The 27,980-nt window shown below is 27.9% G+C and overlaps 2 protein-coding genes across 2 annotated transcripts in view; one reads left to right on the plus strand and one right to left on the minus strand.

The window, feature by feature from the left end:
• LOC111624413 (WD repeat-containing protein 13-like) overlaps positions 1 to 12,541 on the minus strand; it is a 46,030-nt gene extending 33,489 nt beyond the window's left edge. Inside the window, exons 1-3 of the mRNA XM_023367246.1 lie at positions 12,484 to 12,541; positions 12,047 to 12,159; positions 713 to 768 (exon numbers count right to left, since the gene is read on the minus strand). Of these exons, the coding sequence (XP_023223014.1) occupies positions 713 to 768; positions 12,047 to 12,125 (135 nt within the window). The 5' untranslated portion in view covers positions 12,126 to 12,159; positions 12,484 to 12,541. The remainder of the gene's footprint in view (positions 1 to 712; positions 769 to 12,046; positions 12,160 to 12,483) is intronic.
• A 1,931-nt stretch (positions 12,542 to 14,472) lies between these two features.
• LOC111624445 (ras-related C3 botulinum toxin substrate 1) overlaps positions 14,473 to 27,980 on the plus strand; it is a 48,792-nt gene continuing 35,284 nt past the window's right edge. Inside the window, exon 1 of the mRNA XM_023367285.1 lies at positions 14,473 to 14,627. Coding sequence (XP_023223053.1) covers positions 14,593 to 14,627 — 35 coding nt within the window. The 5' untranslated portion in view covers positions 14,473 to 14,592. The remainder of the gene's footprint in view (positions 14,628 to 27,980) is intronic.

A 27,980-nucleotide genomic window follows, 5' to 3' on the forward strand; every position in this document is an offset into this window, starting at 1 on the left:
ACCCGATGATGAGTGGCCGCCGTATCTAATAGTACATACTATACCTAAATATTTCTAGCGGATTATATTTGACGATTTTGGCTGTTCTTTTCTTGGCATATTTTGGATTGCATTTGCTTTGTTTCGGTTTAGTAGTTTTGGTTATAGACTCTGCTTTGTATTTGGCATTTGTTTTGTTTTCGTTTGGTTTAAGTATAGGTTTTGTCGGTTAGACTTTTTTAAAATGGCTAAAGAAAATCTGAACGTTAATGGAGAAGTTGAAGAATGTTCTCTCATGGACAGTTTTATGTTGCTTGCTCACGAGTAAGTTCACCCAATAGCTTGATACTTTTAGCGCCTAATGACAGATTAGTTAAGAATATTGTGTACAAAGAAGTTTTGTAGGCCCTAATTTTTTACACACGCTAAACAAAAGTAAAGCCGCAAAAACTATACCTAATTAATAATAATACTTCTTAATGCGAGCGAAGCCGCGGGCAAAAGCTAGTTATTATTATAGCTGTTATTTTGACCAATGTCATAGGGCAGTTGCTGTAGCTTTAAATTCAAGTTATTTTGTTGGTGGACATCCACTGCATGAAGTCACTGAAGACTTAACTGGTTGTATCCAAACTTCCCACCAATCACTTGCAGCAATCTGAATGCAGCCTGTCAAAATTATTTATACTATTCCTTAACTTAATAAAAAATTCAATAGCAAATTTTGTAATACCTCTTCCTTTGCATTTTCTCTTAATAATTGACTTCTTCTTCTTATATATAATGTTCCTAGTAATAAAATAAAATTTTTAAAATAAACTTTCAAATCTAAACAGTATAAATATTAGTTAAACAGCAATAAAAAATTTATTAATTATCTGATCAAGAAATACTTTTTCCTTAAACAGTTATTTCAAAAATTTATAATATTAATATACAGAAACAACCCATAAATAAATAGACAACTTGAATGCCAGCAAATGCATGAAGCACTATTAATTCCAAAATACATTGCCACATTGGAGAAGAATCTCATTTCAATATTATCTGGTGGACTAAATATCCACTCTGTTCATGATGGAGGTCCTTGTCACGTTGCCAAAAAGACACAGAATTGCCTTACAACATAAGGCATCTGCAAGCTTCTACAGACCAATCAATCACCTGACTTGAATCGGGTCAAACACCTCTGGAATCTGCTGGACTGTGTTGTGCGATGATGTTCACAAAAAGCCGTTCCCATGGAGGACTTTTATATTGTTTGCATGTCAAGTGGGACAACATTCCACAGGCCAAGAGAGCAGAACTCTGATTCCATGTTTAACCAAGTTAAAGCTTTGTGATTTTCATACATATATGTGTCATTTGTAACAAGTGAATACTGTGAAATAAAAGACAGTGTCTGAAAATAAGGCATTTATTTACTTATGGGTTGCCTCTGTAAATACATTTTAAACATAACAGATAAACATCTCTTCAAAAGTTAATTTTTCTTTTATAAGAAAATCTGGCTTTCTTTCACAATCTTCTCCTGCAATATTGAAATATGTTGCATTCTTTATAATGTACTTTCCACATATCTGTGGCCTTTGTTCTTGAAAGAACAAAAGCCAATGTCAGAAATCATAGTTCTCTAAAACATTACATCAAAAAATTTCAAAAAACTAACAAATTTTACTGTAAATTCTCTGAATGTTTAACTGTTCAACTTTACACTTAATGTAGAAATCAAAACAAGTTATTTAATAGACATGCCAGATTTCTAATAGCAGTTACCATTTAGAATTTTTATTATGATATTGGCCTTTTTATATAATTGAATCAGAAATTTGATTATTTGCCTTAAAATTACTATCCCAGACATTTATTTCAGTTTTATTTAGTGACTTGCAAAAGGTTGCATACCTTTTGCAATATAAATTATTGGTTCTCAACCTTTGAAATCACAGAACACCATTCGTGTACTTTTTATTACCAATATATTATCACCAATATATTCAAAAATCGATAAGCAATTCCATAGCACTATCCTCACAAAATAAAAAAAAAGCAATAGACTAATATTGTACAGTAATACCTCGACTTATGCTACCCCAACTTACGCGAACCCGGAGTTACGCAATTTTCAAATTTCGTCGATTCGTCTTTTGTTTGAGCGCCAAGCAACTCTCAATTACTCAATCCCTCCACACTATTGTTCGGCTTACATGTTCGGATGTGTTGTGCGGAATCGACACATAGCCACAATTTATTTTGTTATTTATTTCTGTGTTTGTTATATCTACGGAGACTTGAGAGATTCTATTTGGTGATTTCTTCTAACCGTGAACGAATCAAAAGACGAGATAAGATTAACGAGAACATTTATTAGCTTACATACATCCGACTTGGGTTTTACACAAATTGCGAAATTATACCCCGACTTACGCGGTTATCGCTTGGTCCCACCTATCGCGTAAGTTCGGGGTATCACTGTATTGTATTTAATGAGATTATCTATCCATTTCTGTTTACCTTCTTTTATTTGAGACTATTATTAAATATTGTATATATTTCTGGTTAAGTGTACATATACATATTCCTGTTATATACTGCTATATGTTACTTTATTCTATTTTATTATATTTGTCTTAACCACTTAAGTAAAATTTTTTATTCATTTATGATGTTAAATTCTTTGAACCGGTTAAGGTATATAAGAAATATACTTTTAAGATAATGATGTTGAAAGAATGTTGGCAATGTTTCAAATTTTATATTCTATTTAACTGTTCAATTTCTGAATGTTAAAACCTGAAGCAGGCCACTTAATGTAGCCAAAAACATTAATTTCATTAAGTTTTATTAAACTGTATCTGCTAGAAATGGTGTGGAAAATTTGACTTAATAAATGTTTATGGTATTGAATAAAATAGTAAACATGGAATTATCTACAAATAAAATAGTTAATATGTTGTAGTATATTGGAATAAATCTGTAATATAACTTTTAAAAATTACCCCTTGGAACACTCAGGACAAGGAACACCTGTGTGCTACAAAACATGTGTACAGAACATAATCTAAATCCTTGTTATCTTCCTATAATAATATTAATGTAAAAAGTTTTCATAAATTTCCTGCATAACTTGGTTTTGGCTGTTTAAACAATAAAGTAATAAAATTAAATTGCCATAGTTTTGCAAATTGGATAGATATATAACAATTTTATTATAACAAAAGTAATATTAAAATTATATGCAATTTATTTTTCTATGATTCAAAATTGATGATGCTATTGTTGAACAGAATATTAAACAAAAAATTAAGTACTTGCTAGATTGCGTCAAAAGAAATTCAAAAGGATTTGTCTTCTCTACATCCAAAAGCCTTAAAATTTTTATAAAATAATCTATTAAGTTCATTAATATATGACAACAGATCCTGTAGATTCCTCACTTTTTTATTTGGTAGCAATTGTAGCTTGAGACTATTTGATTCAATTGACATCTTTAATCAAATCGAAAGGTGAATTGACAAACATCTTTGAACATGCTTCTTCTTAGGCCACTCTGCTACAACTTCTCTTTCCATCAAAGCTGTACTTACAGAAAACTTAGAACAAGTCATGCTATGTAAACTTCATTATTTTTAGTCAATTCACATTTACATACAGTTAATTTTGTTTTTTGTGAATGCAAGGGCTTTGCTCAAAATTCAAGAAATCTTATTTCATTTCTGTTATTTGTAGTAGTGGATTGCACTGAACCACTCTGATGAAGTTGCATTAGTTATGTTGTAATTTGATTTCTGCTGTTATCTTTTTGCCCTTTCTGTAGATGCATGAATTGTATCTGCTTCCATGTGTTATGAGGGAGAACCTGATTTTGTTTTGTTCTTAATTACTGTACTTATTTTTGCTTGTTGAAAGTATGTGTCTTTATGTATTCAAGATCAATCAGTTTTAAATAATGGAATGCCAAGTTGCAATCCATTCTTGTTCCATTTGTTCCAAGTTCCACTGTTGAATATCTTTCTGTATTGACGCTAAGGTCTTATATTTGATCCCTTATCCTATGGCCAATGGCTGAGAAGTTAAGGTGGTAGCCTATCACTCTGGGGGACCAGGGATCAAACCGAAACAGGTTGAAAAACTCCAGAGAATTTTCAGTAAATAGTCTGTCCAAATATATCAGGCCCCATCTCCTCATCACCTGGCTGCTCCATTGTGGGCTGGCTGAATCCATATGAGCTTATAAAAATGGCTCTCTTAGTGCCCACAAGGCAGAGAGACTTAAAAAATTCCTTTATTAATTTTATTATTTTCTTAATTAATACATTTTACACTTCTGATAGTAAAGCTTGTACATGGATATAAGATGGTTTTAAAAGTTTTGACACTACAATAATACACTAGGGCTAGAGCCCGATTAGAATTTCTGATGAAATGTGAAAAGCAATCTATTACCCATGTCCTTTTTTCACATTTGCCTTCCACTGGGTAGGGAACCTCTACTTAAAAAGGTGAAACTAATGTGCCTCAACAGGGCCATTCAGTCATCCAGAAAGCAAGTTTTTTCTAAACTGGCAGAACTCATTGAGATTGAGAACATGTTCCTACTAGATCCAGAAATGTTGACGCAGGAGAATGCCAGACTGGTTGCTATCCAAGATCGACAAAGGAGACGTTACCACAGGAAACTACAGTAAATTGCGATTTCAAGTGCCCAAGAGTTATGAACACCTAACATTCCTGTTCGTCATTTGGGACGACCTACAGCAATCTAAGTACATCGTGAAGGTACTGAAGTATGGACTGATGTTTGCACCTCCACCTCCTAAGATTGGAACTAGGAACCTCATCCTCAATTTGGAGACCCTCATACATACTTTTTGTGTTGGGTAGGCCCTGCCTGACACACAAAAAGAATATTATAGATAGATGGCAATGCTTAAAATTAAAAAACTAAAGAACCTGCCGAAGTGGCGGAACTAGGAAGTAAACTACGGTGCACTAGCAGATGGACGCAACAGAATGGGATCACTCTGCTCAGAGGTGATAAATATAAATCTCTGGTCATTGTGAAATGGGTTACATAAAAGCAACGATTAATGGAGTACATTAATCTAATCCAATGTGAAAGGGTGGACAAAGATCGTTGACAAACTACAATCTAGGGGCAAGCGATTTGCCTATTCCAAATTAGTTAATTGCCTGGTGTTGAGTAACTTAATTGTTGACTCCCCAGATACTCCTAGGCTCTTTGCATTTGCTAAGACCCATAAATAGGGACAGCAGCTCTGTTGCTTACAAACTCATGCTCACCTTGTAGATCTCCTGTATCGTTAGCATGGAAACGCTATCTGAACTCATAATATACGTCATACATGATACATCACAGCTGTTTTCGTTCTTTTAAAAAAATTTAAAAGGCAGCGAAGTTCTATTTATAGAACAGTTTTTCCAGTTGATAGTTCCCGAGGAAGGCTGATAAATTTAGTGGCCGAAAACGTTTGATATGTGTTTTCGACTTTTATTTGCTGGAAATTTTGAATTTAGGTGTGATTTGCGAAAATTCCAGTAGCACAATTTTAATGAAAAGTCATGTATTTTTTGGGAGGACGAAAGAGAGCAATAATCTCATGGTTCTACACATTACTTTTGTATTGTAAAATAAATAAAATAAATTATAATCACACTTATCTTTAATTAACTTTTTTTCCCCCCAAAGACAAATATTTGCCCTATTTTAAATTCAAAAACTTCTGTTTTTGTCCTAAATCTTTATATAGAGCATTCTATATATATCTTCATAAATAAGATAACTGCTTAGATATCTTTCAATGATAAGATTATTTATAAAGAAATATTTTTAGTATGCTATCTAAAATAAAATATGAATACAAGTTTAATAGATAAACCAATAACATATAGTATTTTATGATGATAATACATAAATTGAAGTATATAATTTCAAAAATATTTTAAATGATTTTTATAATAAAAAATTTTATTATTAAATACTTCTTAGGAATTTTTCAGAAAAAAACCTATTCTGGATATATTAGGACCACCTCTTACCATCCAATCACTCTCATAAGCATGGCTAAACCTGTAACAAGTGTAATTAAAAAAGAGCCTCTTACTACCTTGAAAATGGAAAGAGTAAAATAAAAAATTTTTTATATAATATTTATTAAAAATGAATATTTAATCATCTTTTTCACAAACTGACTTAAAGATAAAATACTCAAAACCACCATTTTAAATCAGTAATATGTTTATTCTGGGATTTATAAATTGACTCTTAAAGAACGGTCAATCAACTACAAGACTCTGGTAGTATCTCTCTGGTATAGAGATTATTATATGAGGTTTCCAACCAAGTAAAACTAGAGTAGTTAATGAAGTACCAGGATGAAAAGATAATATACTAATAGATACCATTTTTATGTATTTATTTGTATCATTGTTTTTGTTATTACCACATCAAAAATTATGTAACTTCATTCTGATATAAACATGGAAAAAGGCGAGGATAAAGAAGAAAGATTNTATAGTATATGGAATATATCACTTAAATTTGTCCATTATTAAAAATGAATATTTAATCATCTTTTTCACAAACTGACTTAAAGATAAAATACTCAAAACCACCATTTTAAATCAGTAATATGTTTATTCTGGGATTTATAAATTGACTCTTAAAGAACGGTCAATCAACTACAAGACTCTGGTAGTATCTCTCTGGTATAGAGATTATTATATGAGGATTCCAACCAAGTAAAACTAGAGTAGTTAATGAAGTACCAGGATGAAAAGATAATATACTAATAGATACCATTTTTATGTATTTATTTGTATCATTGTTTTTGTTATTACCACATCAAAAATTATGTAACTTCATTCTGATATAAACATGGAAAAAGGCGAGGATAAAGAAGAAAGATTCTGATAAATTTTAATCTTTAAATGGTACATGTAACATTCTATAGTTTAAATTGTATCCAGGAAGTCTACATTCCACTAAAGTGTATTTCTGTTAAATTCAAAAACTTTAAGATAAGCTTGAATAAAACCAATGAAATTACTGAAAAAGTGTGATTGAAGAATAAACTTGATGTTGGGCTGCAATTTGAAAAAATTGTAGACCTATAAATTCACACTGTCATTCGTCCACCTGTGTTTCCTTAATCTTGAGAACGAAGTTAGCTAGATGAAATCTGAGACCAGATATGGAAACCTTAATGGAAGGAAGCCCTGATTAACTATAATTATATGAACTTCCAATGCAAATCAGATGTCATGCTATTTCAATTCAAAATTTTTCCCCTGAAAGCAGTTAATATAGGGGTGGCCAACAGTTTTTGCTCCTGGGCCAAATCGGAAAAAAAAACTTTTTTCATGGGCCAAACCAGAGGCTGCCTTAGGAAGATTTTGAAGTGGTGTGAGATCTCATTGTGGTGTCACCATGTAGAGACTGAATTGTAGATAGAGATTACAGATACATTTTTCACATTATCATGCATTATCAACATTCTATGCTGTACTTACAAGATTTGTAATGGAGGGTTAACTCAACGCACAATGAGTTGTTGATCATCTTTCTTCTTTTTTTTTAGCCGTCAGAATCTTTCAACGAGCTACTCAGACTTCAGTAGCTAATATTATAATATTGAAAGATTGATTGCAGGCCACATACATTCATTAGACAGGTCGGATCTGGCCCGCAGGCCATATGTTGGCCATGCCTGAGTTAATAGATGACTGGTATGACTATTGTTAAAGGAAAAGTATGATGTACAGGGGCAAGCCACTACTAATTTGAGGTGGAGAATATATTTTAAATTAAATAAATTAAAAATATTATTAAAAATTTCAGCCCAGCATTGTGACAATGTCATGATAAATAATTGCTCATTAATTTAAAAAAATGATTGCAAGTATCATTTTTTCACATAAAATATTATTTTCTGATTATAACAACATTATCTTTCCACAAAAATATAATAGTGTTTAAGGTTGGTTAGAGGTAAGCAATTAAGTCACCATATCTTGGTAAATTTAATAATTAGAATTAAATTAATTTTTAATTTAAAATTTGATTTATTTCTAATTTGTTATCAGCCTTATTATAATGAAATGTTGGCTTTAAAAAACAATTATTATTTAAAATGGAATTTAAACCAGTTCTTTAACTACTGTGTAAAAACAAATAATTATGTAAATATAAATCTATAAAAATATTTGAAATATTTTGCTAAATTCTTCTCTAGATTTTATTTTCATTAAAAATTTTTTTATTTTTCAATTGTATAAGATGACTAAGTTAAAAATAAGGCCTTTTGGACTTGAGAACATTATTCATGTAACAAATATTTAGAATCTGTAAAGACAATTGATTAATATAATATTTTAATACTTCCTATAACACTGAATCATGCAAAGTATAAAGAAGTTATATTCTATTTGCTGCAAAAATTTAAATTTTAATCACAAAAAATTATTTAAAATTTTACATCTAATTCTCATTTTATGCACTCTCCATTTGTTTTCTTGGCATTATGCATTTAAAAAAAATATCTCATCTCTCATAGATTGTCTCAATATGTATAATGCATGCTCTTGCATGCACTATATATCTAGATGATGTGGAAATTTTCTAAACCACTACATTATTTTACTGTTTTATATATGTCTCTACTGTTTTTTCAAGAATTGCATGTTACTGTTTTCTGCTTTTACTTATAGGTCTGTTATTGAAGGCAGTCCTTTTTTGTCCACTGGACATTATCTGTATTAATTATTAAATAAATATGTACATGTTAAATTGCTCTTTTTTTTTGGCACATTGTCAACACTTCCAAGTTACTATAAAAATTAGGTGTAGGTGTAGGTGTAGGGTAATATTACCCTACTATTTAAACAACATTGATTAAGGCAAGATTCAAATCCTAGTGCCTTCTCCAACATTCTTCACCTTTTCCCACGTTTATATGGGGTCGGCATTTCCCTCTCTAATACGTTTTTTCCATTTCTCCCTATCAACAGCTTCTTCTCTCTTAAGTCCTCTCTAGTTCAAGTATTCTTTCACCTTATCTTTCTAATGCATCTTTGGTCTTCCTCTTTCCTTTTACTACTAGTTTTCCGATCTTCTTTCCAACATAATTGTTGCTTCTTCGCTCTACATGGCCAAACCACCTCAACCTACATTCACGCATCTTTTTGCTCAAGGGGCCCACCTTAACAGAACCTCTAATAAAATCATTTCTTATTCTATCCTTCCTTGACACTCCACACATCCATCTCAACATTCTCGTTTCTGCCAACTCCATCTTTCTTTCTTGGGCTCTTGTTATTGCCCATGTCTCAGCTCCATATAACATTGCAGGTCTAACAACTGATTTATACAATTTTCCTTTCAGATTGCAGCTAATTTTCTCGTCGCATAACACACCGCTCAGCTTCCTCCTGTCCATCCATACACATTGAATTCTATGCTGCATCTCCGAGTTCAATCCTCCTCCCATCTCAACAAATGTCCCAAGATTTGTCCTTCACCAACATTAAATCAATATATTAGAATAAATACTACATAGAAAAAGTTTTCTTTAAAAAATACATATTATGCCAACTGCCAACAATTTTAATAAAACTTAAATTTGTACTACTTTGTTTGTATAAACAATAGAAGACTTTTTAAAATTATTTGTATACATTATATTATATTAAAAATTAAATATTATGCAACTATTAAATTTTTTATTAGACTAAACATATAATTATGCATAACTGTAGGAAATGATATGGATTGTTGCCAAGATCAAACACTTTTTCTTGTACAGATCTCTGGAGATTTGTTATTAATGAGCCAGTGATTATAAAGTAGCCTAAATCAAAAATGGGAAAATATTGAATTTATTTCGCAAACTATTCATAAAATTTTACAATTACATCTAAAAAAATCTATTTTGCAAGAGTAAATATATTTGTATTTTCTTTTTTTATGATCAAAAAATATATTTTGACTTTTGAATAAAAATTAAAAAATATCTCCAAATAAAAAATGACTTAGGCTGCTTCATAATCACTAGCACATTTATAATGGCAATGAATTTGGAGTTGTTTCCTACCATTTAAAATCTATTAATTAGCATTATTCATTGATTATATTAAAATCAACTAGTTACATAATAGGCCTATATTAAATATAAACATAAGTAGTATTGCAAATACAGTAATAAATTATAAAAAAAATTCTGAGATTTTTTCCAAGTTTTAACATGTGAATTCACTAGTTAAATACATTTTCTGAAAGAGAAATAGATAATTACAAAAATTTTTACAACTAATAAAATATTTGAAGTAAAATAGAACTATATACAGTATATATAGTTCTATTTTACTTCAAATATTTTATTAACATTTAAAAAAAAATATATATATATATATATTTTAAAATGTTATGATAAAAATGATTGTACTTTGAATTTATTCAATATTTGTGTGAAAATAACAATAAAATTTCTTGAATTTTTTCACAATAACCTAACATAATAAAATCTTATATATTTTGATAAAAATTCAAACATTTCACTTGTTCAGAATATATTGAGATAAACCTGTCTAGAAATGGAATTTTTCTCATAATAGAGGAAATAACCATTTCCTGCTAAAACTATTTCCCAGTAAGAAAATACAACATCTGCAGTGCACTTATCTCTGCAAATGACAGTCATCAAACACATTGATGCTGTATTCTTTTCCCTGCATAAAAAATATATTAAGTATAATCCACAAAACATAAAAGTGCATGAAAAATATAGTAGAAGTTACTTTCAGATAATAACTACTTAAAGTGGATACATGCAAATAATTTGTATGATATATAGGCAGAAGTGTATATATATCAGACATGGGCAAATGCGACTCTTTTTGAGTTACATGCAGCTTTTGCTGAAAGTGTTAATTCCTGCTTTTTATTATTATTTCCACAATTTTGTGAAAATAGTGATATGTTTATTAAAAAATTCAATATTTGTTTTATATTATATTTATATTATATAATAAAATTGCAGTACAGAACTGTAGTACAGAATAAAAAAGTACAGAACTGCGGCTCCCATGCATTTTGCAAAACCTACATTTCGGNTCCCAATATATATATATATATATATATATATATAGGGATTGTGCTGCATAGTACCAGAATCAGCAGTTGGCAATATTTTTATTAAAATGCCAATAAAAATCGTGGTTATTATTGCCACATTAATAAAATTAACACTGCTTATTTTGACAATCAGGGTGAAATTGAATCATAAAGCATGCTTCAGCTAAAGCAAAAAATTTTGATATGACAGAACCTGTAAAATACAGTTTAAGCATTGTGATAAAATGTGTTATTTGGAATTATTCATTAAAAAATTATTCAAAAATAATTCCTATTTCTAAGTGACAGCTTAACATCTTACTTTTGCTTTCCAAATGCCAAATTGATAAGGCTACCAGCACCTGCATTAATTAGGAAGTAAAATTGATGGTGATAATTTAAAATTGATAAAATTGATTTAAATTTTCTATAGTGACCTCTGTATGTATATATATTTATATAAAATGTATGCATATTATCTAAAAGTAACTTCTACCAAAATATATGCATTATGTAAATGAATAGCAAAGATAACACAATGTTTTAATCATATATACCAATTAGTGTATATTTATGACCATAAATCACATTAATCTCTTTTCGTTACTATAGGAAGGATTTTCAATGTTTGTAAATAAAAATTTGAAACCATATTTACAGTAATTCAATTCATGGTAAATAATACACTCCAAAACATTACAAATGCAGCTCTGAATGAGACGGTTGGGACCTTATCACAGCTGTAGACCATGCCTATAGAAATGTATAAAAGTCAAAGGAATTAAAGGGTTCTAAAATTTGGAAGGGAAGTCCAACCCCTCATTCATAACTGCAATTTTACCGTCAAAACTTTATATTTTATTACAAATTTGTAACTTAAAACGTATTTAAGATAATTAATAATTTACTGTTATGAAAATAAATCGAAATTCTTACTGAAATTAGGGTTATTGGGAGCTCGATAAGCATTATATCGAGCATCTAATGCCAACACTTGCTGCCACTGGGTCGCCATTTTTGTTTACGTCGGCGCCATCTTGTTTTAGAAACTTAAAAAAAATGTCATTTATTTATTATTATAAACTTGGCAATGAAACGTCAGAAATATTAATAGTTTCCATTAAATTTTTTGTCTTATAAAATCAATTATAATTGTATGAATATTTATAAAGAACAATATTCAATTATTGAGAGTGATTTCAAGTGTCAAGCAGCTAAGTAAGGAAACCAATAGCACAGTCTGTTTCATATGAAACATGTTATGCTATTGGTTTGCTTACTTATCTGCTTGCTATTTAGTAACAGCCTGAGTCTTTTTTTTTTTTTTTTATTCATTTCGCTCTGTGGGCACTAAGATAGCCTATAAGTAATACCTGGTCTCGCCCTCAATGGGATCAGCGGGTAATGAGACGGGCCTGACGTGTCCTGGATACGGGTTTTTGAAAAATTCCTGAAATGTTTGTCACGGACTCGAACCCGAATACCGAAAACAGTAGGCTGACGTCTTTACCGCATCTGCCACCTGGCCGTTTATATAGAATGTTTTCAATTGTTAATCTAAATACAGTATATAAAATTACTTGTCCTGACTGACTGACAGTGATTGATTCATCATCGCCCAGAGCAAACCGCTGAACCTAAAGGTGTGAAATTTGGTACATAGTTAGGGTAAGTCATGAAAACGCACACTAAGAAGGGATTTTTCGAAATTCCCTCGCGGGGTGAGAGGGAGAGGATTAAACAGGTTGGAAAAATAGAAATAAAAATTGGTGGCAAATGTTTTCTGCCCTAAAAAATCGTGTTCAAGTCCGAATCAGATTCTCAAGAGACTTAGAAAATAGCAATGATTTGAAAGAAAACATGTGACTGTACACAGATGAAACGATATCAGTAAATAATTTCAAATAAAGACAATAAATAGCAAAAAAGGTTTGAAAAGGAGGACGTCTAAAATTATTGAAATGACAAAACAAAAAGACACAAAGAAGTAATGATTTAAAAAAAATATATTTTTTATTGATTTCTCTCAACTAATAACTATGAAATAATATAAATTTTATTTGGTTGAAAAAATTATATATTCAAATAACAAAGAAAGCGTCATAAAGTTGAAAATAAAAATTTAATATCAGAATATTTTTAGATAAGATACAAATCTGATTTCCACTTAGATTACATTTTATCTTTCATTTTTACATTTATTTGCGTTTATTCCCTTCTGTATAAAATTTATTATTACATTAAATTTTAAGTTGCATCTAATTTCGATAAAGTTATCGCATGTAATCAAAACATGACCAGCATAATTATAGCTAATGACCATCTATAATTTCGCCTAATATAGAAGGCCTGTTCACAATGAATCCAACTGTTCCATATTATCAATGATAAATTACGAGAGTATGGATTATGGATCAAATTCGAAACCGGATCCTCAGTTGGCAGGCTCATATATTCCCTTGTCGCATGTGGCTAACGTGTCAAATTTAACTCCCTCGACTTTATGCAATGCCGAAACGTGTTGGTCCCCAATAGACTCAGGGCAAATTCGAGGTCATTGGGGTAAATCTATTAATATTATTTAAAAAATTCGTATAAAATCAGGGCCCATCAGTGGCCAAGCGATCTTCGTACCCTGAACACTGTAAGTTGAGTTTGGTCGTTGTGTTCGCGCCTCGCTCGGACGGGCTGGCCACGGGTTTTCTCCACGTTTATAACGCCTAAATAGGGGCCAGTTTCCCTTAAAAAGACATCCCGGTAGGCATCCCCCTAGACAGATCGCCCAAGTCTTGCGTTACCGCAAACAAACAAAGTATAAAATCAAATTTTTATAATAGAAGTATAAAAAAAATGGTAATGAGCAAGATCGAGTAGTTTTGTTTGATATATTTTTCATCTACTTGTATTTTTTTATTTTTTTTATTCGTTTTTTCTTGCTAAAATTAATCGAATACCTGTAGGCACTAAGAGGGCCATTTTTTATAATGAGTTCGGCCAGGCCCACAATGGGGCAGCCAGGTGATGAGGAACCTGAAATTTTTCGACCCGTTTCGAACCGAAAAATTCAATCCTGGTTCCCCAGAGCGGTAAGCTGCCATCGTAACAGCTCGGCCATCTGGCCGGCCGCAAAACATTCCTTATTGTATATAAACTATATGAAATAAATGCGTTCATTGTAAGTATTATAAAAATAATAATTTATAATGCATTCGTGTATTTTTCTCCGCAGATACATCGATATTATCCAATTAAAAAAAAAAAAAAAAATGACGATGAAAAATTATTCGTCTGCTCCTCCTAATGACAGAATACGAAAAGGATAAAATCCGATTGGTAGTTCTTACAGTAACCTGTAGGTGGCTCCTCCTCCGCTATTTTTTCCTTCTTCCGAGACGCCATCTTGGATCTTCTCCTCCCAAATTTCTTAGAGGTAGTGAGTGATCTGTTATTAAAATCGAACATACGAGGAACGATTCGACGAGATGCAAGCAATAAAATGTGTAGTAGTTGGTGACGGGTAAGTAATAATTAATAATTTGTATAATTATTTTAAGATCGGTTTATACGAGGCCATTATTTGACGTTTCCTGAATTTCGTAAAGAAGTTTTTTTGTATAAAGATTTAAAAGTGTGGGTCAAATGCGGTGTATATGTATAGGCCTTAGAGCCAATTTTACGTTTGTTCTCGTTGTAAGTTGATAAGTAATTCCGCTTAAAGATATAAATCATTTTTATAAGGTAAATCGCTATTTTTTTTTCCATTTAAATATCCGATCTGTCGGAATTTTATCATTTTTTTTTTTAATCTTTTATTTTGAAGGAGATTTGATCGACGTACGATTGAAGATTCAATGAACAGAATAATCAAATGCTACATAAAATAATGCTTCTTCGAGCGTTAATTATTAACAAACAGGAAGAAACAATCTAACATTCAATGAACATTAATCATAATATATTTTGGAAAAAATGTGGCCTTTTCATATTTTCATTGAACGTTGTAATAGTAATACCATTGCGAAATGCTTACAAGTATATATTATAATATAACATAGAACCATTTATATACATTAATAGTAATTTTCATTATTTGATTAATTTATATTAGGAAATGATAGATTTATACGTCAAATTAAGTATTTCCAAGTATTTGTATATATAATGTGTATATGAATATTCGGATTTAGTTTCCTGTATAAATCTATCATTTTCTAATAAGAATTTATCAAAAATTGCAGAGTATTTCCTAAAATATGTTCAAAGTATGCCTTCAACTTGAAAAAAGTAAATTATTATTTAAATAACAAATAACACCAACAAATCTTTATAATTAAACCAGCAAATATATATTTTTTAATATACTTTGACAAGCACTTTCTATCTTAATTGGGATCTGCTTCGGGTCAAAACGTTCTATACAAAATTGCTCTTTAAGCATTCCAAATTTTTGTATAGAATGTTTTGACCTGAAGCAGATCGCAATTAGGATCAAAAGTGCTTGTCAAAGTATATTAAAAAATGTATATTTGCTGGTTTAATTATAAAGGTTTGTTGGTGTTATTTACTATATAATCAGATGTGAAAAGATTTAGAACTCTGTAAGCAATATTTTTTAAGATATATAGAAGGTTATTATTTAAATTCATTTAACATAAATTAAAGTAATTTCTTTTATAATACATTATCCTGTCAGAGTGTATACTACTTTTTAAATCTGTTCATTAAATTATAATTTACTCTCTCACTTCTTTTTTGGAATATATATTGGAATTAATTACATTTACTATAGTTTCACATTTTAATACAATATTCTGTTTTCTTAATTGCAGAATTGTAAAAATGAAAATATTCATGTATATATATATATATGTACAGTACCATATATCCAAATAGTCATATACATGTTGTGTGTGGATATAAATTTATATCACTTCCAAATATGAAATAATCAAATACTGAAAATTACTCAGATTTGTTACTGTTAATGGGCAGAATTGGAATGAATCATTTACCACAGGGTTAAGTAAATTCTTCCTGATATGAAAATAAAATTAGATAGTAAAAAAATATCTGATTTTTTTTTCTTTTTTAGATTATTTTAAGTATAAAAATCTATATTTATGTAAGATTGCTGTCTTATATATGATGATTATAAATATTGTGTTGTATATTTATTATAGATATAGAGATTTTTAAAAATTGAATTTAACTAAATTATACATTTTTAATACTTGAGAAATAGATCAGATAAGGATAGTAATAGTTAAAACATTTTATTAATCAGTATGAATTATGATTCTTTTCATCACTAGGTAGTAATATAAACAGATAAAAAATCAATGATTTAACAATGAAAATGTATTGGATCAATTTGTTTCACATTTAATATTATTAATTTCATTTATAAAAAAAAAAACTGAAATCAGATTATATACAATTTTGTATTTTTGTGTAAGAAATATAAATTTATTATGGTCATAATAATCAGATTTTTATATTGTAGTGTATTAAACTTTGATTATTGATGGAAATTAAAATGGTAAAATGTAAGTAATGTTCAGTGACACAAAAACAACAATTTTTTTTCTAAAATATATTCAAAGTATGCTTTTAACTTGAAAAATAAATTATTATTTAAATTCATTTGACATTAAATAAGGTAATTTTTTTTATAATACATTTTTCTGTCACATTTCTTTTTAACTCTGTTCATTGAATTATAATATACTCTTTCCTTTTTTTTTAAAAATATATCAAAATTAATTACAGTTACTCTAGTTTCACATTTTAATTTTCTGTTTTCTTAATTATTTTAATTAAAGAAGTGTAAAAATGAAGTAAATTTGAATTTCTTGATTCAATTTATTCTATGTTTTAGTATTTTTTACTTTTTGTTATAAAAATTTAAATATATAAGATTTGTATTGATTATCATTCTAACTTTTGTGCAGCTATCATTTAAGGATTCAAAATTAATGAAAAGCCATTTTTTCTTTAAACATGCAAGTTGTAAAATTGATCTCTGTCTGTCTGCATGTTATACTTAAATCTCATTAAAATTGACATTTTACAAAATAAATTTTTCTAATTTACAAGTACGAATAAGTTTCTTGAACAGAAAATTTTTGTAAATTTCAGAAATTCAATGTTATGTTTCACAAATTGTCAAATTTATTATGTAAATTATGTGTGTGTGTCTGCATTATTGTTAATTAATTATGAAAGTAGCTATAAATGGGTCCTAAAATGCAATATTTTATAGCTTTCTAAATATAGAATCAGAATTTTTTTCATTGCAATTTACATTTGAAGTTCATTCTCATTCTAATTTCTCTTTTGATATGCTAATTATATTGACTTTTTATTATGAATTAGTATATTTCATGCTGCTGTTATTCATTATTCCATTATTTCAACAATTTTTTTTTTTTAATTCTGTATTCTTTATAATTTTTGACATTAATAAAGCAACAAAAGCTTGTCTGTAGAAAGTACCTGTAGAATTTAGTTCTGCATGGATAAAGGAATGTTCTGTACATCATTACAAGTGAATCTGTCAAATATGAATTTTTCCAAAAATTATTTGTTGTTATTAAGAAAAATTAATAAATATTGTAATTTTGGAATATTTCAGACACTCTGTTCATCGTAATTATAATTTTCAAAAATGTGATCTAACTTCAAAACTCATATTTTCACAAAAAGAGAGAGAACTTGCTTTAACAAGCCGAAAACAATTGAATTGTTTGAATATATTTCAAGTTTTCATTTGTTTTTGAATTCCGATTTTCATTTTCCTCAGTTTTCAAATTATAAATACTATTTTGATACATTCAGTATGATTTTTTTTTATACTGTAAATCTTTTTTGCTATTATAAAAAAGTAAAGCAATGTTAGTTTGGTAATGTTGTAGCATTGAATAAAACAGTTTACTTTCTTAAAACAGATAACATAATTTAAAAATCAGGTATATTGCTATCTTCACATTTGAATCTCTATTAGTACTAGTGATGCAATCCTACAATAGGATTATATGATTCTTGAATTTGCATGGTTGTCAAAATTTATGATGATGAAATGACAATAGATTCAACATTTTCTTCCCAAATGATTATCAGTTGGATAAATCAAAACTTTATATAAATTATACTCTAGTATGATATTGCCTTCTTAAGACTAATGTTCAGTGAAATTTACATTGAAAAGAATGAGACAAACTTCAACATAAACTAAAATGTTCATTATAACCACTTAAATCTATAATTTGTATTTGTAAAGATATTTTAATTTCTTAAAAAATAGTTTATGCAATATCTTCTACTTTTAATATCTCCTAGAACTGTAAGGGTATGTCTGTCATGTCTTATGAGTCATTCACTGTCCATTTTTCCTTTCTATTAATAGGCAACATGAATGTTTCAAATGTTGAAAGTTATATTCATCACCACCACCATCAGAATATTGTATTGCAAATGATATGACCCTTTTAGCTTTGTTTTTTATGAAAATAAATCATTTTATACAGAAAACAAAGGCACTTTTTCTCAGTATTCTGTATATAAACAAATGTTCAATTGAATTAAAAAATAATCAGGTCAAAGCATAATCAATCAATCATGTGAGATCAGAAAGCAAAAGCCAAATGTTACTAGCAGTGAAATGGCCAAACTGATAGTTGTCATATGAAATCAGGTACATAGAATATTAAATTTGAAATTAATTATGTTGATGATAAATCTTGTTTTGCAGAATATCATTTTCATTTAAAATTAAATAGATGATTTGATTATCAATCTTGTAACTTTCATTATTTTTATGCAGTTGGTTTATGCCATGTATTATCTTAGATAGCCTATTGCATTAAAAAAGAATTGTTTGAGCTTGAGTAATTCTTTTTAGATTTCTATATAAATCTTATTTACAACTGGTACATTTCTTTTAATGGTGATGATTGAGTTTTTTATCACCATTTTTGTTGTTGCATTTACAGTAAAAGCTTTTATTTTGATAGGAAGTAATTTATAAATGGGAAAAGTATAGCCTTTAGGAAATCTTGAAATAATTTATTTTGTAAATATATACAATATGATAGATATATAGTCTAATGATTCTCTTAGCTAATGTATGAAAATTCTTGATAAAATATTTACTTTTTATTTCGTTATACAATTATTAACTAAAATTTGATCTTTGCCTGATTTTAAGCTATTTTTATCCTTTGAATTGGGTATGCTAAAAATCACATTGATTTTTAGCATACCCATTTCAAAGGTTAAAAAGCTATAATTAAATTTAGATGTAAAATGCAGCATTTTACCATTCCACATGTTTCAGAAACATCTCATAGGACATGTTAAAGGTGTCTATCTTTTATAATTAATTCTAAACTACCACTTACAGGTAGAAAAATAGCATGGGGATATCCTCTAATATTGTAGTTTGGAAATAAAATTTTGATTATCATGTAAAGTTTTAAGTGGTGAATTTCAAATTGACTTTTTAACTTGGATTTAAACTGATAGTAATTCTCCATGAATTAATAGTAAAAAACTGCTATCCAAAAAATTTAAATCAAATGCTTATTGAATAAAAAAATACAATTGCTCCTGTATTTTGTTGAAAACATCTTGAACAAGTTAAATGTTTGTTGGGAAAAGGCTATACAACTGGAGGGCAATCTGTCAAGCAGGTGCCTCATAAGAGGATTTATATAAAAAATTGGCTTTTATTTAGGTGTAGAAAGTAAAGAACAGGTAAAGAAAACTACACTTCCAGCCTGTTTGTCAGATGTGAACCTGGTTCAACTACTAGTTCAATGGTTGGCCACTGATAGTTACTGCAATAGATTAAATGTCAAAATAGACCTTGATGTTTTTTAATAGAAGTCATGTGTGTTGTCTTAAAATATATGTTTTAGTAAAATGTAATTTTCTTATATATCAGATTTATTAAAGAGTATATAAAGGCCTATATATTTTTCTTCTTTTACTCAATAATTTTTGTTTTCATATTTAATTTTGCATTTAGCTTTTTTGAGGTACCAAGCTATATTTGTAGCTTTACTAAAGGAATGTTTGATTTACAGAACAAATAATTTTAGATTGTATGATGATAAAATTTTGAAAATTATCAATTATCACAACTTACTAAAAGATTAAGTTATATAACAAAATATAAAATTAAACTATGATATTTGTTTTTGTATCTAGCAAAATATGTTTGCTAATTTATAAATTATTCAAGAAAACATTTCATCTTTTCAGAAATTTACAAAGTAACCTATTTTATTGGAGTCAGAAATCAGCATAACAATTTTCTAAGTACTTTCAGACCAATTAAGTCCATCCTTATGGGAATCAGTTTTAATAAAAAGCTCTCTTCAGGATGGACTTAATCAGTCAAAAAGTACTTTGGTAGATGTACTGGTGATAGCTAACTCCAATAAAATAAGTTTCTTTTTTGGAGTTACAAATTATATTTTAATTCTTATGATGTCAGTTTAAATTTTCTATAGCAGTTCTTGCTGATCGATTCTTCAGACTTGAATTTTATATCTTGGCACACTTTAAAACATCATATAGAAGAGCAGAGGATTTTATTTCTGAATGAAAAGAATGATTTTTTATTCTGATTAATTGATATAAAATATATTTGTGTATGTAGAATTATGTAGAAATTATATCTAATATTAAAAAAAATGATTTAATGTATTGCTGATTATTGTTATAAATAATATAACATTTTAAAAATATTTTTGAACAAAAATAAATATATTTAATATACATATTAGTAATTTAATATCAAGGGAATAAAACTGTAATTGAAAATTTTTGTTGTGAAGTAAGATTGTTTTCTACATAAGACATTCAGTATTTGTGCAGTTAGTTATAATAAACTGTTTAGGTCATAATTGTGATTTAATCAGTTATATTCTAAGTTAATGACTCAGAATAATAAATTATTAATGAGGTCAGATGACTATCTTGAAGAAAGGATTTTCATTTAACTGGAGTAATAAACTTTTGCATTTTATTTTTAATTTTGCTCAGATTAAACTTCAGATATCTATAAACTTACAGTAATGCCTAGATTATTAGATTTTGACATTTGTATTTCTTTTATTTCTAAATTATCATTTCTGGATTTAATCACAAAGAAATCTTTGAGGTAATCTCTTTTGCTGATAATGTCAATACTGAATTACTTGAAAAACCTGATAGGTTTGATCTCAGTTGCTTGCCACACCATTATTGAATCCACCACAACTTTAGGAGATACTTAGATGTAATTTACCTGTTGGTAAATTATATTTAACAAAATAACTTGTCAGTGTCACCTGTTTAAGTGTCACCATTTTCATAGCATAGATGTTAGTGACTGGACTGGGTTGTGTCAACATTGATGCATTTTTTTTTTTTTTTTCATTTACAGACAAAGTTAACTGAAAATAACTGGCTAAAGCTCAGTAAAGGAGCTAAAATAGTTGATAGTTTACATATCTGAAAATTAAGAAAATTAAACATATAAAAAAGCTTGAACTAGAAGTGATAAAGATGGAAAGCTAAGATGTTAATGATTGTGATAGACATTATAATAAATTTTATGGAATTGCTGTTTAATTATTCAAGTATTTAAAAAAATGTCCATGTTTAGGATTGTAATAACTTTTATAATTTACAATTGAAAATAAGGTAATATTCTAATAGCAGAGAAAAATTTATTACATTATTGAAAATGCTGTAATTTGATTTTGCAATTATGGTTGTTGAACATGAAAACCATTTTGACGAATGAATTTCAAATGAATGAATTTTTGATTCAGTATGTACAATTATAATATACTGTGAGCAGAACAATAGCTATATTATTGTTAAAGCTGTAATAAGCTAATAATATTGTGTTATAATTAAAGAGTTAATTATAATTCTATAGCATAAATATCAAAAAACAGATTCAAATAGAGAAACTTATTATAACAGAATTATTTGAGTCTCCTAATTTATTATTGGTTGTTTAATTAGGTATGTTTAATCAAACAGCTTATTTTGAACACAAACTAAGAAGTAGTATAAAGGATAAAAATTGTGCTTGTATCCTCTTTTGAATTCATAATTTAATCCTTAAGACTAAACAGGCAAAGACATTAATTTTGTAATAGAATATACTAATACAGTAGAACCTCGAAAACTCGGCCTAATGTGGACCGAAGGGTGGCCGAGTTTGTGAAAATGCCGGGTTATCGGGAATGGGGTTAAAAAAAATAAGTACGAGTATTTCCTCAGAAAATAGTGTACTGTACTTGTATGTATTGTTTGCTGGAGAATACAACAGAGAATAAATTGCCCAAATACCCTTAAACAAAGGAAAAGTACGTCCTTTATGAAAGCATAGAGCCTTTACTACATGAAAATGAAAATTAATGAATACACTGTGTACAGTAATTTACCTGATAAGACAGACCTCAGAAAAATACTTTATGAGAGCTTTTATACTTTTATAAAGCTGTCTATAATGAAAATTAATTAACTAAGGATTTTTTTGCCCTGCCAGGGTGTGGCCGAGTTATCCGGAGTGCTGGGTTATCGAGAGCCGAGTTTTCGAGGTTCTACTGTACTGATAATTGAAATTACATTTTGTAATATTTTATTAATTTATTTCCTACATTTTTCATTTAGTTTTCAATAATTTTATGATTATTGCAAAATTTTTTTAATGCTTTTATTTAATTTGCTTTTTATGTCTTAAAATCTTGTAATTTCAACCACTTCTAATTAAGATAGAAGGCTGAAACTTTGAAGACAGGTATGTCCTATACAATGTATTTTTAATGATGCTTTAAAGGGGTAGACTCACCCACACCAATCTCCCCACTCTGAAACTTGATAAATATAACCAAATGTAGAATTTAATTGTGAGTATGTGTGTATATGTATGTATGTGTGTGAGTAAATGCATTTGTAGTAATGTACAGTTCGTGGTGTGGGTGAGCCACTTTCAGTCTCTAAAATCATGACTAATAAGTGTTTTTTTTCTATGTTTTTTTTTGTATTTCCATTTTAAAATTTAATGATAATGCTTGTTTCTTCCTATGTAAGAGTGAAATGTTGTAATGTAATAATTTGAAATCTTGCAGATACTATCTTATTGTGCCTATTATATAATGCTTCTTATTTCTTTAATGTTATTTTTAGGTTTAATTCTTAGAATTGCTGATTAAAATATTTTAGAATTCTAAGCTAAATAAAATCTGGATCTATCCACAAAAATGGAATGTGTCTATCTAAAGATTTAAATACATTTTTACAGAGAAATTTGACATTTGAAAAATATTTAAACTTATAGAAATGACTATTAATAATTCTTTTTTAGTTTAAAAAAATGCAAAATATTTTGGATGATTATTCAGTATTTGATATAATCAATATTTGTTAATTTTATTAAATGTACTGTACCTTTATGACAAATTGCAGTAGGTTATTTATAATTCACTTTCTGTAATTTTTATTAAATTTCAAAAGTTTATCTCTGAAAGTAATTAATTGATTTAAAAATAATTAATTAATGAAATAAATGTGTCAACTTAATAGTTCTGCATAGTCTTCTACTGTTCTTATAATATAAAACTTAATTAATGGAAGTTTCAAAAGATTCTAATGTAAAAATACAACAAAAATACTTTAAATTTGTAAGTTTACATTTTGTGCATATATTTTTCTTTAACAGTTTTATGCTTTTACTTAATAGAGAGGTTGCAGCCACTCTTCGAGCATGATTCCACTGACGTTCCAAACGCCATTGTCAAACTTCTATGCTTACAGGAAGGCGGTGCTGAATGTCCGACATACACATTTTTGCGATGAAAATGTCAGCTGCAACCTCTAATCTTTTTGCTGCAGAAATAGTCAAAACTTCAAGTTCTTACTTCAAATAAGTCTTGATTCCAGACATATGTACTGGTACCTGAAATAATTTTCTCAGTTTATCTAATTATAGTATTTTGTGTGAAAGTCATCTTTGTGCTTATGAAAAAGATTGTTGAAATGCATATAAATAAGATTTTGTTCAAATGTAAAATAGAAAATTTTAAAAATTTTTGAAATGTTAAATAATCTTAAAATTTATTGATCTATGAAGATATTTTTGGCTTGCTTACTAGTTAATTTATTTTTGTGAAATAAAGTGGCAAAGTAAAACAAATCTTTTATGTGAGAATAAATTTTTAAAAAAGAATTGCAGATCTGAGAAAAGAACAAAATAAGAGGAAGCTCAAGGGATACGAAAAGATAAAAAGCAAAGAGAAAGAAAGAATAGGATTTACTGTTCTCTTACTAGAATGCTATTAATTGGAGCATATAACAAATAGAATTGGATATTAATTACATTGAATGAACTAGATCACCAGGAAAAATTTATATAAAAGTAGATGTAAAGGAATAAAATGGAAGAATAGTATTATTAGTATTTATTTTATTTTGATTCAAATATTTGATTTACAATGTTTTAAATAAGACTTTTTTTTTTTTTCTTTAGAAAACAGAAATTTTATTTTTTAATTCACAAATGTTTTCAAAAATTTTTCTGCAGCTTCAAATGAGAATTATTTTGAAAGATCTTATTAGCATTGATCTGTGAAGTAGGAATTAAGGTAAATTGTTAATAACGGATTAGAGATATTGAAATTTCTTTATTTGGGAAAGTGGATATGAGGTACAGTACATAAAATTTATATGATTTGCTTAAATTATGTAGATAGTAACAACATAAAAGCCTGAAATGTAGATGAATTAAAAACAACGTATCATGCATACACATTTCCAGCAAATAATATTTAATTCAAATATATATATTATTTGCTGGAAATGTATATGCATGGTATGTTGTTTTTAATTTAGGTAGTAACAGTGGTGATATTCGAAATATTTAACAAAGGGTTCGCTAACAGAAAATTTTTCCTTAACATTTTTTTTTTTTTTCTCAAATGGTGCATTAGCAAGATTAGCGCAAAAACTGAACTTAAGATACTCATATAAATAAAAAAGATGCGTTCACAAAATTAAGTCANTTTTTTTTTTTTTGCTCAAATGGTGCATTAGCAACATTAGTGCAAAAAAAACTGACACTTAAGATACCCATATAAATAAAAAAGATGCATTCACAAAATAAAGTCAGTTAAAATTTAACATTGTTTATGCCAGAGCTATATTTTCTTTTTATAAATAATAAAAAAGTGTTCAAAATGGTTTATTTTGTATATATTTTATTACGCAGCCATCTTATATTTTCTTGTGCGCATGAGATTGTGGGATCTCTCTTATGACTGGATTTAGTTTCAAGAACTCTCTTGAGTCGATTGCTATTGAATCTCGTTTCAGTCGAGATTGAAATGGTTGAGGGAAGTCGTACCAAGGCGAATGTAGTATAAGGCTCTAGTTTAGTAGTGTTACAGAGTATAATACGTATATTTCAATATATTTTTTAAAAGAAACAAAACCACTGAGAAATGTTGTGTGTGTTTAACAAGGTTCGGAAAACTTTGAAAAAGTTAACAACGGGTTCGGCTGAACCTGTGCGAACCCGCTGAATATCACCACTGGGTAGTAACAATCTCTTGTATAAATGGATGATCTTTACAGAATAAAATAAAAAATCTGAATGAAAATGAAAGATATTGATATAGTTTTATTTATTAATTTTCCATTTTTTTTTATCTGTAAATATTTTTGATGTGTGAGCATTGATCTGTTTTTTTTGTTGTTGTTGAAGTTGAATTATATTTGCAAATATAAGTATTTTATAAATGTAAAAGGTTATAAAATTTTGATAGCATGCTAAGATAATCTGATTTTAAGACATTGTTTAGTTTTACATAAGCAGCTAAATTGCATTGTTGTTTTTTTCAGTTATAAGCTGAATCTATGTTGAAATTCCATGTCACTTAGTCACTATTAATTATTTTGAAAAGTATTGTTAAAACAGTTACTAACAAAATTCATCACATTTTTTTATGTAATTTCTTTTTTTATTTAAAAGTGTTAATTTTGTATATTGCATTGTTTTGTTAGAAGATATCAAATTAATCATAACTAATTTTAAAAAAAAAAATGGTGGCCAGTGCTGTAAAATATAACTGTTTGTGAATACTGAATCTATATGAAACAAGAAAATTGAATTAATGAAATTTGTATTGGCTTTCCAATTTATATTACATGGAACATAGCCTTTTTCACTATTATTCTTGCCAGCATCAACATTAAAAATATGAATATTTTTAATTGCCCATTTTTCCTAATGAATTCTGATTTATACTATTTAATCTGTTTTACAAAAATTATGAAAGGTGATGCCAATTAGACAAAATGATCATTTCTCTACACAAACAATAAAGTTGTCCCAAATACAAAACAAAGGTAGAAGCAAAAAAAATGTAACACAATAATGTAAAACTGAATTAAGATTATAAGGTTAATTATTTAATTAATATTATAAAACCAAATTAAGATATTGCATTAAAATATACTATAATTATTAATTACGTAATATCAGTTAAAACTTTTGGTGGTTTCTTAAACAGGATGGCAGAAATATGCATTCACTTATATTTGCTATCAAGGAAATCTCTTAGATTTTTTGTAAATAACAATAATACTTCAATTATTTTGTTAAATAACTGAAAATCATTTAACAAAATAAGATTAATATTAAAATAAAACTGCATCAATCTATTGCTATAATTATTCATTTTTTATGATTAATTTAAAATAATTTTTCAGTTCTAAATTTAATATTAAAAGCCCATCTTCAATTATCATCATATATATAATATTATTATTAAACCATTATTTCAAAATTGAAATTCAGCATTTAATTTCATTTATAATTGGAGAATATTCTGTTAATGATTTAAAATGGATTGTCTGATCTGTAATTAAATTGATTTAAAATTTTTTCAAATTAATTTTTTTAATACGTGTATATCTATATTTATTTAATTAATATTATAAATATCCAGAATTTACTGTTTTATAGCTTCATTTTGTGTGTATATTTTCAAGTTTAAAATAACTGTTAATGATATAAATTCCAAGTAATTTGGTATAATGGTGGGAGAGAAAAGTTGGTTTTTTTTTTTTGTTTTAGATTAAATCAGTAGTCATTTATTTTCTGTATTTGATTATTTATTTTATTCTTTTAATATAAATACACGAAAAATTTAATTTAGCAAATAATGGGTTCAAATTTTTTAAATTTACATTTGTACGTATTTGATGATGATAAATTATAGAAATAGAACAGATGGATGAGTTTCATTTAAATTTTCTGTGTCTCTGTTCATCCTACAACTTCCTGTTAAACTACTTCCCACATAAATGTAGGCTACATTTCCATTATAATTTCTTAAGGTGTTATCACCAAAAGTAGAAATGATCAAATATGTACAAAATAAAATTTTATAACTCTTAGATAGAAATTAAACATGCAAAAATAGTTTTTTTTTTAAATATAATTTTAAAGAATTTTTGTAGTAAATTTCTATTTTGCTAAAATATTTATTGGGTTTTAATGTGTAAAATTTGTTCTTAAAGTGAAATTTTCAAAAGTCTGTTGTTTTTATTTTTAGCCACAGTTACTCATAAAATATGAATGTTTAAACAGGTGCAAGAATAATTTAGAAATTTCAAGTAGAAAAGAAGCTATTATAATTTAAAGAAAATGTTTAGACAAGATGGCAACTATTTCTAGATAACATACTTAAAAAGTTTTTCTCTTACATAAATGCATCTATGTGAGATGACATTAAACAAAGGTTGGATTCTACAAACTATATATATATATATATATATAGTTTGTAGATATATATAAACAGTGATA

Source organism: Centruroides sculpturatus, unplaced genomic scaffold (genome assembly GCF_000671375.1).
Source record: "Centruroides sculpturatus isolate CEXI.00-Female unplaced genomic scaffold, Cexi_2.0 scaffold27, whole genome shotgun sequence".
NCBI lineage: Eukaryota > Metazoa > Arthropoda > Arachnida > Scorpiones > Buthidae > Centruroides > Centruroides sculpturatus.